Source organism: Syngnathus acus, chromosome 10 (assembly GCF_901709675.1).
Source record: "Syngnathus acus chromosome 10, fSynAcu1.2, whole genome shotgun sequence".
Classification (NCBI taxonomy): Eukaryota; Metazoa; Chordata; class Actinopteri; order Syngnathiformes; family Syngnathidae; genus Syngnathus; species Syngnathus acus.
In genome coordinates this window covers 5512241-5528152 of record NC_051095.1, presented here as the reverse complement: position 1 = coordinate 5528152, position 15912 = coordinate 5512241, and the positions used below count along the sequence as shown (strand labels likewise).

The 15912-nt window shown below is 44.8% G+C and overlaps 1 protein-coding gene across 13 annotated transcripts in view; it reads left to right on the top strand.

The window, feature by feature from the left end:
- Window positions 1-15912, top strand: part of zanl (zonadhesin, like) — a 34494-nt gene that overhangs the window by 8685 nt on the left and 9897 nt on the right. For 3 of the 13 annotated variants that reach the window (XM_037261075.1, XM_037261077.1, XM_037261073.1), the window contains exons 13-48: window positions 116-360; window positions 467-615; window positions 741-869; window positions 962-1100; window positions 1205-1346; window positions 1467-1663; window positions 1758-1896; window positions 1995-2042; window positions 2119-2312; window positions 2398-2539; window positions 2662-2906; window positions 3013-3161; window positions 3287-3415; window positions 3513-3651; window positions 3749-3890; window positions 4011-4207; window positions 4302-4440; window positions 4877-5101; window positions 5193-5386; window positions 8261-8402; window positions 8474-8718; window positions 8820-8968; window positions 9056-9184; window positions 10388-10523; window positions 10604-10745; window positions 10989-11185; window positions 11269-11407; window positions 11483-11599; window positions 12031-12155; window positions 12619-12764; window positions 12941-13084; window positions 13563-13670; window positions 13985-14154; window positions 14988-15190; window positions 15376-15520; window positions 15595-15845. In XM_037261075.1, the coding sequence (XP_037116970.1) occupies window positions 116-360; window positions 467-615; window positions 741-869; window positions 962-1100; window positions 1205-1346; window positions 1467-1663; window positions 1758-1896; window positions 1995-2042; window positions 2119-2312; window positions 2398-2539; window positions 2662-2906; window positions 3013-3161; window positions 3287-3415; window positions 3513-3651; window positions 3749-3890; window positions 4011-4207; window positions 4302-4440; window positions 4877-5101; window positions 5193-5386; window positions 8261-8402; window positions 8474-8718; window positions 8820-8968; window positions 9056-9184; window positions 10388-10523; window positions 10604-10745; window positions 10989-11185; window positions 11269-11407; window positions 11483-11599; window positions 12031-12155; window positions 12619-12764; window positions 12941-13084; window positions 13563-13670; window positions 13985-14154; window positions 14988-15190; window positions 15376-15520; window positions 15595-15845 (5771 nt within the window). Of the gene's footprint in view, window positions 1-115; window positions 361-466; window positions 616-740; window positions 870-961; window positions 1101-1204; window positions 1347-1466; window positions 1664-1757; window positions 1897-1994; window positions 2043-2118; window positions 2313-2397; window positions 2540-2661; window positions 2907-3012; window positions 3162-3286; window positions 3416-3512; window positions 3652-3748; window positions 3891-4010; window positions 4208-4301; window positions 4441-4876; window positions 5102-5192; window positions 5387-7372; window positions 7512-7717; window positions 7883-7973; window positions 8168-8260; window positions 8403-8473; window positions 8719-8819; window positions 8969-9055; window positions 9185-10387; window positions 10524-10603; window positions 10746-10988; window positions 11186-11268; window positions 11408-11482; window positions 11600-12030; window positions 12156-12618; window positions 12765-12940; window positions 13085-13562; window positions 13671-13984; window positions 14155-14987; window positions 15191-15375; window positions 15521-15594; window positions 15846-15912 lie in introns of all 13 variants that reach the window. The other 10 variants (XM_037261076.1, XM_037261079.1, XM_037261074.1 and 7 more) reach the window with 10 other exon arrangements.

Genomic DNA, 15912 nt, shown 5'->3' with positions numbered 1-15912 from the left:
AACACGTCAAGGACGTCTTGTCATTTTAAACTTCCCTGCTTGATCAGTAAGGAGTCTTGAGCATCTGTATCGTCTGCAATCCGAGTGTCACACAAAGAACTTGTTTTCCATCAAGGTACCTCTTCGTGCATTGCCTCCGGTGATCCACACTACACCACCTTTGATAAGCGCAAGTACAACTTCATGGGCAACTGCAGTTACCGGATGACCGGAGTCTGCAATGAGTCCACGTTACCAAACTTTGCTGTCCACGCTGACAATGAAAACCGCTACAACAGACCCAGCATCTCCTATGTGAAGGCGGTTCATGTGTATGTTGTATCTGGTGGTGTCTCCATCTTCAAAGGTGGTGCTGTCCATGTAAGTAGGGATGAGGGAAATTTGGTCCAGACTATGATCAAACTGATTCATTTGGTTTGCTGCCTTGCCTGCTCAGTTCTGACTCTCACCTGCTTTCCACATCCAGGTGAATGGAATCAAAGTCAACCTCCCAGTGAATCCGTTTCCAGGCGTCTCTGTGTTCAAATCAGGAAAGCACTACACCGTGTCCTTGGACTTTGGTGTGACTGTGCGCTATGACGGAAACCACTTCATGGACATCAAAGTGATTAAAGAGTAAGTGTAACGGAGCGTAACATGTTGTTATGGTAGGGCTGCTTTTGACTATCATCAATTTGGAAATGTTTAATTTCAAATTTTGAAATTCTGGATTGAAAGAGTTTGTGACATGTCGTCCTCAGCTATAAGAGTCTCCTGTGTGGATTGTGTGGCGATTACGACGGCAATGCTAAAAACGACTTCCGCAAGCTAGATGGATCGTTGACCAACAGTCCTAATGACTTTGGAAACAGCTGGAACACTGATCCAGAGTGAGTCTTACTCTTTATTTTTCAGTGTAATTGCCAAATATTCGATCATTCCAGATTCTGAACATTGTCTTGCGTGTATCCTTTTGCACAAGGTGTAACAATAAACCGAACACCACTCATCCCGGATGTGATGCAGAGGAACAGAAGCTCTATGAGAGCTCTGGATATTGTGGCATCCTGCTGGACAAAAACGGCCCTTTTGCCGCCTGTCACGCCAAGGTCAACCCCAATGTAAGTCACAAGTACTTGGACAGAGGCACATGGCCCAAAGTTGGAATGTTGTCTTGCAATTGGGAATTTGGAATTGGGTTGTAGCGTGCTGGTTGTGTGTTCAGGAGTACTTCAAGGACTGCGTCTTTGACCTTTGCGTGCTCAATGGCACTCATGCCATTCTGTGTGAAGCCATCGAAGCCTACGTCAATGAGTGCCAGGACCGTGGGGTCAACATCAGACCCTGGAGAAATGAAACCTTCTGTCGTGAGTCCAAAGTGTAGATAGTTGACATTGAATTCTCCTGTGGCCTTCCCTCTGAGTGCGCCCAGATCTTAATGACTGAAAGACATGCCTCTGACTTGAGTCATGTCATCTGCCGCACAGCTTTTAGGTGCCCCCCCAACAGCCATTACCAGCCTTGCGCAGACCCCTGTCAGGAGACGTGTACAGGGAGACCCTCCTCCTGCAGCGGACCATGCGCCGAGTCCTGTGTGTGTAATCCCGGCTACATCCTGAGCGCTGGCAAATGTGTCACCAACTCCTCGTGTGGCTGCACACACTTCAATGGCCAATATTATCAGGTACCGCGAGAAGGACAAGTACCTGTACACTCGGACTGTGTAATACCCCCCAAAACCTAAATGATATACTGTATCGACTGTGCCTGTCTGTCAGCCTGGAGAGGAGTTCTATGTTGAGAACTGTAACTTGAAGTGTCGGTGTGACGCACCCTCGATCACCTGTCAAGCATCTGAATGCCCTCCAATGCACGAGTGTCAAGTCCAAGAGGGAGAGTTGGGCTGCTATCCCACAAGTAAGCACATATCCTTTCAACCTTACCCCTTCATTTAACCTCAAGACAAAACCAATCGTTGTCATACTCATTTAAAATGAATGTCAATGACACCTTAGGTACAACACCCAGACCAACAACTCCGAGGCCGACTACACCAAAGCCAAGTATGGTGTCGTGTGTAAAATCCTAATAAATCTACTCAGTAGCTTCTAACCCATTCATGTTTTTTTCCCTGTGCAGTTCAGTGCCCTCCCAATGCAGAGTACATAGAATGTGGCCCAGCTTGTATCCCTACCTGCATGGAACCCTCCACCAACTGCAGCGGCTCCTGCATCACCGGCTGCTTTTGCAAACCAGGCTATGTCTTCAAGGGGAAACACTGTGTGCCACTGGAGAAATGTGGCTGCCTGGATCACAATAATAACTATTATGAGGTCCGTATTAGTACACCATACCCAACACTTGTAGTGAGAAATTAGGCACTACTTCCTTACCAAGTTGCTGACTTTTGTCTTTTAGCCTGGTGAGATTGTATTTGGAGACGGCTGCTCCAAGCTCTGTCGCTGTGCAGGCAACTACACTTTGGAATGCGTGGATAACAGCTGTGATCCCACGGAGGAGTGTCGCGAGGTTAACGGTGTCGCCGGATGCTACCCGAAAGGTAACACGTCAAGGGACCTTCCTCTTGTCACTTTAAACTTCCCTGTTTGATCAGTAAGGACTCTTGAGCATCTGTATCGTCTGCAATCCGAGTGTGACACAAAGAACTTGTTTTCCATCAAGGTACCTCTTCGTGCATTGCCTCCGGTGATCCACACTACACCACCTTTGATAAGCGCAAGTACAACTTCATGGGCAACTGCAGTTACCGGATGACCGGAGTCTGCAATGAGTCCGCGTTACCAGACTTTGCCGTCTACGCTGACAATGAAAACCGCTACAACAGACCCAGCATCTCCTATGTGAAGGCGGTTCATGTGTATGTTGTATCTGGTCGTGTCTCCATCTTCAAAGGTGGTGCTGTCCATGTAAGTAGGGATGAGGGGAATTTGGTCCAGACTATGATCATACTGATTCATTTGGTTTGCTGCCTTGCCTGCTCAGTTCTGACTCTCACCTGCTTTCCACATCCAGGTGAATGGAATCAAAGTCAACCTCCCAGTGAATCCGTTTCCAGGCGTCTCTGTGTTCAAATCAGGAAAGCACTACACCGTGTCCTTGGACTTTGGTGTGACTGTGCGCTATGACGGAAACCACTTCATGGACATCAAAGTGATTAAAGAGTAAGTGTAACGGAGCGTAACATGTTGTTATGGTAGGGCTGCTTTTGACTATCATCAATTTGGAAATGTTTAATTTCAAATTTTCAAATTCTGGATTGAAAGAGCTGGTGACATGTCGTCCGCAGCTATAAGAGTCTCCTGTGTGGATTGTGCGGCGATTACGACGACGATGCTATAGACGACTTCCGCAAGCCAGATGGATCGTTGACCAACAGTCCTAATGAGTTTGGAAACAGCTGGAACACTGATCCAGAGTGAGTCTTACTCTTTATTTTTCAATGTAATTGCCAAATATTCGATCATTCCAGATTCTGAACATTGTCTTGCGTGTACTTTTTCCTTTTGCACAAGGTGTAACAAAAAACCAAACACCACTCATCCCGGATGTGATGCAGAGGAGCAGAAGCTATATGAGAGCTCTGGATACTGTGGCATCCTGCTGAACAAAAACGGCCCTTTTGCTGCCTGTCACGCCAAGATAAACCCCAATGTAAGTCACAAGTTCTTGGACAGAGGCACATGGCCCAAAGTTGGAATGTTGTCTTGCAATTGGGAATTGGGTTGTAGCGTGCTGGTTGTGTGTTCAGGAGTACTTCAAGGACTGCGTCTTTGACCTTTGCGTGCTCAATGGCACTCATGCCATTCTGTGTGAAGCCATCGAAGCCTACGTCAATGAGTGCCAGGACCGTGGGGTCAACATCAGACCTTGGAGGAACGAAACCTTCTGTCGTGAGTCCAAAGTGTAGCTTGTTGACATTGGATTCTCCTGTAGACTTCTCTCTTAGTGTGCGCAGATCTTAATGACTGAAAGACATGCCTCTGACTTGAGTCATGTCATCCGCCGCACAGCTTTTAGGTGCCCTCCAAACAGCCATTACCAGCCCTGCGCGGACCCCTGTCAAGAGACATGTACAGGGAGACCCTCCTCCTGCAGCGGACCGTGCACCGAGTCCTGTGTGTGTAATCCTGGCTACATCCTGAGCGCTGGCAAATGTGTCACCAACTCTTCGTGTGGCTGCACACACATCAATGGCCAATATTATCAGGTACTGCGAGAAGGACAAGCCACTGTACTCTCGGACTGTGTAACACCCCTCAAAACCTAAATGATATACTGTATCGACTGTGCCTGTTTGTCAGCCTGGAGAGGAGTTCTATGTTGAGAACTGTAACTTGAAGTGTCAGTGTGACGCACCCTCGGTTACCTGTCAGGCATCTCAATGCCCCCCAATGTACGAGTGCCAAGTCCAAGGGGGAGAGTTGGGCTGCTATCCCACAAGTAAGCACATATCCTTTCAACCTTTCCCCTTCATTTAACCACAAGACAAAAACAATTGTTGTCAGACTCATTTAAAATGAAAGTCAACATCTTGGGTACAACAACACCCAGACCAAGAACTCTGAGACCAACTACACCTCTCGGGTGACTGAACAGATTTTTTTTAAGGAGCAATTCGGTTGGATTAAATTGAATGTGGGTAAGCAGAGCTACAATCTCCTACACGCATTCATCCTAATTTTGAACGAGACAGTCAAACACACAAAAACAAAAGAGCTGTTTTTAGTCAGAACTCATGCTCAGACACTCTCACGCTATTTAACTGACTCTAGCATCGTTCCTGAACTCAATCACTAGTCTTGGCCCTGTAATTTCACACATCAAATACACCAGTGAATTACTAGTATCTGTTCTAAATAGAATCTTTTCATAGCAGGACCAACTACACCTGGACCAACATCTCCAGGCGTGCCAACGCCGAACACAACAACTCCAGAATGGACAACACCCAAACCAACAACTCCAGGAGTTCCAACGCCGAACACAACAACTCCAGAATGGACAACACCCAAACCAACAACTCCAGGAGTACCTACGCCAAATGCAACAACTCCAGGATGGACGACACCTAAACCAACAACGCCAGGATGGACGACACCAAGTATAGCACATTTTTATAAAGCCCATTATGATAAATATGATTGCGGATTCCTGAACACCGACCAACCCATTGATGTTTTTTCCCTGTGCAGTTCAGTGCCCTCCCAATGCAGAGTACATAGAATGTGGCCCAGCTTGTATCCCTACCTGCATGGAACCCTCCACCAACTGCAGCGGCTCCTGCATCACCGGCTGCTTTTGCAAACCAGGCTATGTCTTCAAGGGGAAACACTGTGTGCCACTGGAGAAATGTGGCTGCCTGGATCACAATAATAACTATTATGAGGTCCGTATTAGTACACCATACCCAACACTTGTAGTGAGAAATTAGGCACTACTTCCTTACCAAGTTGCTGACTTTTGTCTTTTAGCCTGGTGAGATTGTATTTGGAGACGGCTGCTCCAAGCTCTGTCGCTGTGCAGGCAACTACACTTTGGAATGTGTGGATAATAGCTGCGATCCCACAGAGGAGTGTCGCGAGGTTAACGGTGTCGCCGGATGCTACCCGAAAGGTAACACGTCAAGGGACCTTCCTCTTGTCACTTTAAACTTCCCTGTTTGATCAGTAAGGACTCTTGAGCATCTGTATCGTCTGCAATCCGAGTGTCACACAAAGAACTTGTTTTCCATCAAGGTACCTCTTCGTGCATTGCCTCCGGTGATCCACACTACACCACCTTTGATAAGCGCAAGTACAACTTCATGGGCAACTGCAGTTACCGGATGACCGGAGTCTGCAATGAGTCCGCGTTACCAGACTTTGCCGTCTACGCTGACAATGAAAACCGCTACAACAGACCCAGCATCTCCTATGTGAAGGCGGTTCATGTGTATGTTGTATCTGGTCGTGTCTCCATCTTCAAAGGTGGTGCTGTCCATGTAAGTAGGGATGAGGGGAATTTGGTCCAGACTATGATCATACTGATTCATTTGGTTTGCTGCCTTGCCTGCTCAGTTCTGACTCTCACCTGCTTTCCACATCCAGGTGAATGGAATCAAAGTCAACCTCCCAGTGAATCCGTTTCCAGGCGTCTCTGTGTTCAAATCAGGAAAGCACTACACCGTGTCCTTGGACTTTGGTGTGACTGTGCGCTATGACGGAAACCACTTCATGGACATCAAAGTGATTAAAGAGTAAGTGTAACGGAGCGTAACATGTTGTTATGGTAGGGCTGCTTTTGACTATCATCAATTTGGAAATGTTTAAGGCCCTTGCTTTTCAAATTCTGGATTGAAAGAGTTTGTGACATGTCGTCCTCAGCTATAAGAGTCTCCTGTGTGGATTGTGTGGCGATTACGACGGCGATGCTAAAGACGACTTCCGCAAGCCAGATGGATCGTTGACCAACAGTCCTAATGAGTTTGGAAACAGCTGGAACATTGAGCCAGAGTGAGTCTTACTCTTTATTTTTCAATGAAATTGCCAAGTATTGGCTCATTCCAGATTCTGAACATTGTCTTGCGTGTATCCTTTTGCACAAGATGTAACAATAAACCGAACACCACTCATCCCGGATGTGATGCAGAGGAGCAAAAGCTCTATGAGAGCTCTGGATACTGTGGCATCCTGCTGAACAAAAACGGTCCTTTTGCTGCCTGTCACGCCAAGATAAACCCCAATGTAAGTCACAAGTTCTTGGACAGAGGCACATGGCCCAAAGTTGGAATGTTGTCTTGCAATTGGGAATTGGGTTGTAGCGTGCTGGTTGTGTGTTCAGGAGTACTTCAAGGACTGCATCTTTGACCTTTGCGTGCTCAATGGCACTCATGCCATTCTGTGTGAAGCCATCGAAGCCTACGTCAATGAGTGCCAGGACCGTGGGGTCAACATCAGACCCTGGAGAAATGAAACCTTCTGTCGTGAGTCCAAAGTGTAGATTGTTGACATTGGATTCTCCTGTGGCCTTCCCTCTGAGTGTGCGCAGATCTTAATGACTGAAAGACATGCCTCTGACTTGAGTCATGTCATCCGCCGCACAGCTTTTAGGTGCCCTCCAAACAGCCATTACCAGCCCTGCGCGGACCCCTGTCAAGAGACATGTACAGGGAGACCCTCCTCCTGCAGCGGACCGTGCACCGAGTCCTGTGTGTGTAATCCCGGCTACATCCTGAGCGCTGGCAAATGTGTCACCAACTCCTCGTGTGGCTGCACGCACTTCAATGGCCAATATTATCAGGTACCGCGAGAAGGGCAACCAACTGTACGCTCAGACTGTGTAACACCCCTTAAAACCTAAACGATATACTGTATCGACTGTGCCTGTCTGTCAGCCTGGAGAGGAGTTCTATGTTGAGGACTGTAACTTGAAGTGTCGGTGTGACGCACCCTCGGTTACCTGTCAGGCATCTCAATGCCCCCCAATGCACGAGTGCCAAGTCCAAGGGGGAGAGTTGGGCTGCTATCCCACAAGTAAGCACATATCCTTTCAACCTTTCCCCTTCATTTAACCACAAGACAAAAACAATTGTTGTCAGACTCATTTAAAATGAAAGTCGACATCTTGGGTACAACAACACCCAGACCAAGAACTCTGAGACCAACTACACCTCTCGGGTGACTGAACTGATTTTTGTGAATTACTAGTATCTGTTCTAAATAGAATTTTTTCATGGCAGGACCAACTACACCTGAACCAACAACTCCAGGAGTTCCAACGCCGAACACAACAACTCCAGAATGGACAACGCCCAAACCAACAACTCCAGGAGTACCTATGCCAAATGCAACAACTCCAGGATGGACGACACCTAAACCAACAACGCCAGGATGGACAACACCAAGTATAGCACATTTTTATAAAGCCCATTATGATAAATATGATTGCGGATTCCTGAACACCGACCAACCCATTGATGTTTTTCCCCTGTGCAGTTCAGTGCCCTCCCAATGCAGAGTACATAGAATGTGGCCCATCTTGCATCCCTACCTGCATGGAACCCTCCACCAACTGCAGCGGCCCCTGCATCACCGGCTGCTTTTGCAAACCAGGCTATGTCTTCAAAGGGAAATACTGTGTGCCACTGGAGAAATGTGGCTGCTTGGATCACAATAATAATTATTATGAGGTACATAAAAACTAACAACAAATATGTCTAGAGCAAATTTATAAGAAAGAGATGGCATCCTTTACTAAGGAAATCGGTTTTGTGTCTTTTTAGCCTGGACATATTATGTATGCGGATGGCTGCTCCAAGCTTTGTCGCTGTGCAGGGAACTACACTTTTCAATGTGAGGATAGCTCTTGTTCTCCCACTGAAGAGTGTCGAGAGGTTAACGGTGTCCCAGGATGCTACCCTAGAGGTAACCCTCCCAGAAATGGTCAAATGATTGTCACCATGATTGTCTTTAAAACTGCTGGTGATTCTGTGTAGGAGCGTCTACGTGCATTGCAACGAGTGATCCACACTACACGACCTTTGACAAGCGCAAGTACAGTTTCATGGGCAACTGCAGCTACTTGATGTCGGGCGTCTGCAGCGCAACACCTTTTCCAAACTTTGAAGTCTACGCTGATAACGAGAACCGCTATAACAATCCCTCCATCTCTTACGTGAAAGCCGTACATGTAGACGTACACAAGGTCAAGGTCTCGATCCTTAAAGGTGGCTCGGTGCTTGTAAGTGAACAGTACTCACAATCGGGATGTTTTGATCTTTCAAAGGAATAAATTATTTCAGCTTGCTCACTTATTTCTATAATCTACTTTTCTCCATTCAGGTGAATGGGTCTAAAGTGAACCTGCCTGTGACTCCGGCTGCGGGTGTGTCCGTGTTCAAATCTGGAAGGCACTACACTGTGTCCATGGATTTTGGTGTGGTTGTGCGCTATGACGGAAACCACTTTATGGACATCAAAGTGATTCAAGAGTGAGTAAAAACTGGACACAATGGATAATTTTGGATCGTTTCTTTTGAAGTCAAGAATGGATTACTCTTGTAACGTGCCACCCACAGCTACAAGAATGTACTCTGTGGACTATGTGGGGATTACAATGGAGACTCCAAAGATGATTTCCGCCAGCCGAATGGCTCATTGACCAGCAATATCAATGAGTTTGGACACAGCTGGAACACTGATCCAAAGTGAGTACTGAAAACAGAAGTTTCACCTCACAATCATCTGACTTGGAGGGGCTTGAACCAGGGCTGTCAGAAACTTTTCAGAATTGATTTTTCTATCGATTACTCAAATAATCGTCACTCACCTGCACACATGCTGTGGGGGGGGGGGTTAATTATTTGACAGTGATAGGCTGTGTCAAGTAATCAAGTTTTCCAGTTAATGCATCTTAATACTACAGTGATCCCTTGCTACTTCGCGTTTCGTTTATTGCGGTTTCACTACATCGCAGATTTTTTCTCGAAATTATTTTTTTTTTTAAAAGTCAGAATAAAACTTCTAAATTGAGGAAACGTGTCTAACCTTTAGGACAATGTAGTATTACTCCAAATGTTCGTTTACATTCCTTTGGAAGTCCGTTTTCGCGTGTTAGCACGATCGCGAATTAGCATCTTTCCGCTAACTCGTTAGCCTGCCCAGTACTTCTTGTTGGTGAACGTACTTTGCGGATTTCACTTATCGCGGGTGGTTTTTAGAACCAATTATCCGCGATAAACGAGGGATTACTGTATTCTCATTAGTAAATATCTTCAAAAATAAAATAAAATGCAAGAAAATATTGAATAAACCGCGATGAATTTGGACGGACTTAATGTGACCTTGGCACCGCGCACGGTCGAATCGCGCCGTAAGTGGTTAATTTGAACACAGCCTATGTCAAATACATGTATTACTGTGGCGGCTTGTACACTGTGGAAAAACTCTTTGACAACTGTGTCAACTTTCCACCAAAAGAGGGTGCTAATAGACTGTTCGAAAAGTCTATTAGTGAATACAGTAATCCCTCGCGGATAATTGGTTCAAAAAACCACCCGCGATAAGTGAAATCCGCGAAGTACGGTCACCAACAAGAAGTACTGGGCAGGCTAACGAGTTAGCGGAAATATGCTAATTCGCGATCATGCTAACACGCGAAAACGGACAATTTAGAAGTTTTATTTTGACTTTTAAATGTTTTTTTTAATTTGGAAAAAAAATCTGCGATGTAGTGTAGCCGCGAAACGCGAAGTAGCGAGGGGTCACTGTATAGCATTATGCACTAGCAGTTTGGTCTCTAAATATCCGTGTAAATTGAGAAGGGTGAAGCACAGAAAAAGCACCAAAAAGTGTTGACTATTTTGGTTGATTCCCCAGCCCAAGTTGAAACGTTGCTCTTGTTTCAAAAGGTGTAAGAAGCCCAGCATCACTGATCCGGGATGTGACGAAGAAGAGGAGAACCTCTACGAGAGTTCTGCATATTGTGGTTTGCTACTGGACAAGAACGGTCCTTTTGCTGTGTGCCATCCCAAGGTCAACCCCAATGTAAGTCTCCCCAACTGAGATATAGTGAAATGTGTCTGGATTATGGTGGGGAGTTTCAAATATGCTTTTTTTGTGTTCAGAATTACTTCCAGGATTGCGTCTTCGACCTTTGCGCACTGGATGGTGCCAAGCCTGTTTTGTGCGAAGCCATCGAATCGTATGCTAATGAGTGCCAAGATCGCGGAGTTGACATTGGATCCTGGAGGAACAAAACCTTCTGTCGTGAGTTTTCGCACAACCGAACTATTTGTATTTTTTGTCACATTTTTGTTGAGGTGATAAAGTATGAGGCACGGCTTAATAAAAGTTCGACAAAACACTGAACTATGCCATAAAATTCTTCGTCACCCTAACGGCAGACAACGAAGAGATCCGTTTAGTTTGTGTAGGAGTAGATCTTACAAGTTGCGACTGTGATATATATAAAAAAAAACCTCTTTTGAAACTCTTTTCCCGTTTTATTAGCGGTGAGCTGCCCCGCCAACAGCCACTACGAGCCATGCGCGGACCCCTGTCAGGAGACGTGTTCAGGCAAACCGCCATCTTGCAGCGGACCGTGCACTGAGTCCTGTGTGTGTAATCCTGGTTACATCCTGAGTGCTGGCAAATGTGTCAGCAACTCTTCGTGTGGCTGCAAACACACCAACGGCCAATATTATCAGGTACTGCGTTCTGAAAAAGCAACCTTTTAAAGTACCGTGATAATAAATACACCCCAAAAACCTAATTGGTGTGTTTCTGTCAGCCTGGAGAGGAGTTTTATGCTGAGAACTGTAATTTGAAGTGTCGATGTGACGCACCCTCGGTCACCTGTAAGCGGTCTCAGTGCCCCCCAATGCATGAGTGTAAACTCCTGGAGGGGGAGCTGGGTTGCTATCCGACAGGTGCGTAACCTTAGACACTACCCCTCGAAACGTTAGCTTTTGTTATGTAACGAAACAAGACCCCCACCCCTGCAGGCTCACAGGACTGCATCATCTCTGGAGATCCACACTACAACACATTTGACAAAAGGTTTTACAGTTTCATGGGCACCTGTACCTACACGCTGGCCAGAACCTGCAGAAATAACACCGGTAAGGACAGTATTGTCGCTGTTGGGTGGAATTATCGCAACTCCAAAATCAATACTTTTCATGAAGTAAGAAAAAATGCGATGCAGACAAATTTAGCTTCAGACAACAAAGAACAACAATTTTAATTATTTACACATCATAAATGACCCACATATATACACTATGAATATTTTTTACTTTGGTATCAATGTTTTTGTTAATTTTTTTTTAAATGTCTTCAAGTAATGCAAAGTACCGTAATTTTCGGACTATAAATCGCACCGGAGTATAAGTCGGACCAGCCATAAAATGCCCAAAAAAGTGAAAAAAAACATATATATGTATATAAGTCGCTCCTGAGTATTAGTCGCCCCCCCACCCAAACGATGAAAAAAACCGCGACTTATAGTCCGAAAATTACGGTAATGCAGTGATTTATTTGTTTGGTGCAGGGCCTTGGTTCTCAGTGGAAGGGAAGAACGAAGAGAGAGGGCTACCGGGAGTGTCCTACCTGCGAAAACTCTACATCACAGTGGATGGAATCACTGTGACATTGATGAAAGCCAAGAGGACCCTGGTCAGTACGGCAGCCCGGAGTCCAATACACCCAAATCCGACACGTTGCTTTTTCTCTCGTGACCGACCTTTTTATTCTTAACGCTGACTGCATCGCTAATCCCGGTTTAGTTTTCTTGCATCTCAGTCATTGTCTTCTTCATCTTCCTGCTTTAATCCCACAAATCCCTCATCTCCTTGACCACTCAACAATTATATTAGCAGCCTTCAGCATTTACATCTTTTAATATTCAAGCTTTTATATTTCAGTTTAAGCTTAATGTTTCAAATTACGTAATTTGTCAGTGGTTTAGCATGTTAGGAATAAAACTGCTGTCCTGCTTTTGATGAACACATACACTTGCGCTGCTGTAGTATTTTTTAAAAAGTACTTGTAAAAGAATATACCGTAGCAAATGGCAATATTGTGATTGAGCAGAGCGTAGTAGCAACGTTTTGCTCTGTTCCTCGCTGCATCCTCACAGGTGAACGGACTACGTGTGGCGCTACCTCACTCCCCGACTCCCACTGTGACCGTCAGTCGTGCCGGTCAGTATGTCACGGTGCAGACGTCCTTTGGCCTCCAAGTACGCTGGGATGGAAACCATTTTGCCCAGATCTCAGTACCCAGGTTGGTCAGTGGGATTTTTACCCCCCACTCCCCCATAAAAACCCTAATGAGTTTTCAATGACCTTTTGTTTTGCTAGTCCTCTGATGTCATTTTGATTATTATTCAAAGTCATTTCCGCACTTGGCCATCTGCGTGCGACAATGTCTATAAATCTTAATCCTGCTTTTGTCACCAGCTCCTATCAAGACCAGATGTGCGGCCTGTGCGGCGACTTAGACGGGAACCCGAACAACGACTTCACCAAACCAGATGGCGTCCTCGTCGCTAACGTCAATGACTTCTGTAACAGCTGGCAGACGGAAGAAGATGAAGACGACTCGTAAGTTTGAGCATTAGGAAATACGATGATCAATAATAAGAGTTCCTAATTGACATGAACAAGAAATTACTGCAACGTGATGACATTATTTTGCGTTATTACATTTTTCTTGTAGCATTACAACTTCATTCTTGGACAACTCATTCAATATTTTTAGTCCTATTTTCAGGAGTTATTAGGACTGTATAAAATTATGAACTCATTCTCAACATTATAGCTATTTTCAAGTGTTGTTTTTTTCTTCTAATTGTTAGTTTATTATCCTTTATATTTTTTCCTGTATTGTTTTATATTAAATTTTTTTTTTAGACTGCATTTGCTTATCATTACATCTTGTCATGACATAGTGACGTTTGTTTGTTTGTTTGTTTGTTTGTTTGTTTGTTTGTTTGTTTGTTTGTTTATTTGATTGATTGATTCCATTAATTCATTCGCTATATGCTGATGTATTTCCTACTGTATTGATTTGGTTATTCAGGTGTTCCCCAGGCACCAAGCCTGACCCAGAATGCGATCCCAAACTCGAGGCCGAGGTGGTCAAACCGGAAAAATGTGGAAAACTCAACGATAGAGCGGGGCCCTTCCGGTGAGTTGCCAGAGTTGTCTTTGTCGTTGTTGATGGTGGTCATTTATTTTATACATTCATTTTGAGTTTATTTGTCAGGATGACTTCTTCTTTTTTTTTTTTTACTTCTTTGGGTGTGTTCTGTAATTCAAAGCGCAACCTTGGTTATCATCATCCACCTATAAAGATTAGTACATGTCCTATCGTCATATCTCTCAAATCAGATTAGCATTATTGTTGCACATGCTGGACTCTGGTCTACAGTAAAACAGTCACACCCGTTGCATCGCGTTTTGGATTTTGGGCCTTATCTGTGCTTCCCCCACATCATTCAGGGAGTGTGTCAATGTGGTGAATCCCACCCCCTTCTTCCTGAGCTGTGTGTACGACATGTGCCGGTTCAACGGGCAGCAGCAGGAACTGTGTGACCAGCTCCAGGCCTACACGGAGGCCTGTCACAGTGCCGGAGCCAAAGTCCACCAGTGGAGGAGTCCCCACTTCTGTCGTAAGTCGTCATCAAGCAATTGACAATTAATATTTAATACACATGGGCTGATAATGAAGACACTTCCCAGCCTTAAAACACGCTGGAAAAAATATCAGAACTTCTTGAAACACATATTGTAATTGTGTTTGAACAGCAAAAAAAAATAAAAATAAGGGTATCAAATGCATATGAAATATGTAATATTAGTAGTAATGGCATACAAAAAATAACAGTTTCAAGCTGTAAAATTCGTATGTGATACAGTGGGGGAATTACTTTCCTATTTATATGTAATGCTGTGTAAAACTTGCAAGACATACAACAAATTAAAAAAAAAAAACAATTAAAAATATATCTAAATACAGCTATAAATGTTTGTTGGAGAGTGTGTGTGTGTGTGTACCCTTAAAATTTTGTAAATAAATAAAAAATGATGTGATTTAAAAATACGAAATATGTAAATAAATATTTATATCAGCATTAATACAAATAAATTAAACTATATGTTAAAAGTAATGGTAGTACTAATATCTTAAATGTCTTCTAAGATTCCAAATTTACAATATAGTATGGTAAAATAAAATCACTGTAAAATAGAAAAATATTTTTGGGAATAAGCATACATAATAAAATATCTCTTAAAAAAAAAAGAAAAAGAAATCAACACAAAAATACAATCCAAAATGCAGCCACATCCTAACGCAATGAGATGAGGAAAAATATTACTGGCTAGTGACATTAGCAACTGGCAGTTTTTGGCATGGGCGCAATGTACAGCCAGTGATTTGTTGCCATTAAGCATCTGATGTACTCATGACACTATTTGTGTTTGCGCCATTTGCACCTCGCAGCCCTGGACTGCCCCGCCAACAGCTCGTACTCGCTGTGCGTGAGCTCCTGTCCGGAGACGTGCGCAGGCATGGTGGGAGCCCCCGGCTGCGGCGACGTGTGCGTGGAGGGCTGCGCCTGCAACCCGGGCTTCATCCTCAGCGACGACAAGTGCGTCTCACTCAAAGACTGCGGCTGCCTCGACCCAGCCGGAACGTACCATCCCGTAAGTTGGTGCTCACACACACTGAAACACTCGATACGCTACAAAAAAATGTTGCACTCAAACTTACCACTGAAAACCTCACACATAAATTACAAGCAAAATGCTCATAAGAATAAACTCTTCACACATATTTTGGCAATGCTGTCACATGATTATGCACGTTTCGGGATGTTTTTGTGTTCGAGGTGGGCGATGGCTGGTACTCGGAGGGCTGTAAGCAGAAGTGCACGTGCCAAGATGGAGGCATGATCCACTGCTCCAACAGTAGCTGCCAAGCTGCAACCGAGACCTGCCAGCTACACGACGGAGAGTACAAGTGCCGTCCTTTGGGTACGCAATGTTTCAAATTCCTATTTTGGGTACATCTCCAGTGTGGGAATCTGAATTGACTGATCTCAAAACAGGAAATGGCATATGCTCGGTATCCGGTGACCCGCACTACACCACCTTTGACAAACGCACCCACCATTACATGGGAGCCTGCTCGTACACGCTGACCAAGCCTTGCAACGCTTCGTCCTCCGGCTTGCCTTACTTCAGCGTGGACACCCAGAATGAGCGCAGGGGCAGCAACAAGAAAATTTCCTACGTCAAGGCTGTGGTGATCCAAGTGAACGATGTGACCGTCATCCTCGGCAAGGGCAGGACTGTCCAGGTGCACGTTGTCATTTTTAATATTGCCAACTGAAGTGTGACGTAAAATGATTTTGGCACTTTTGCTC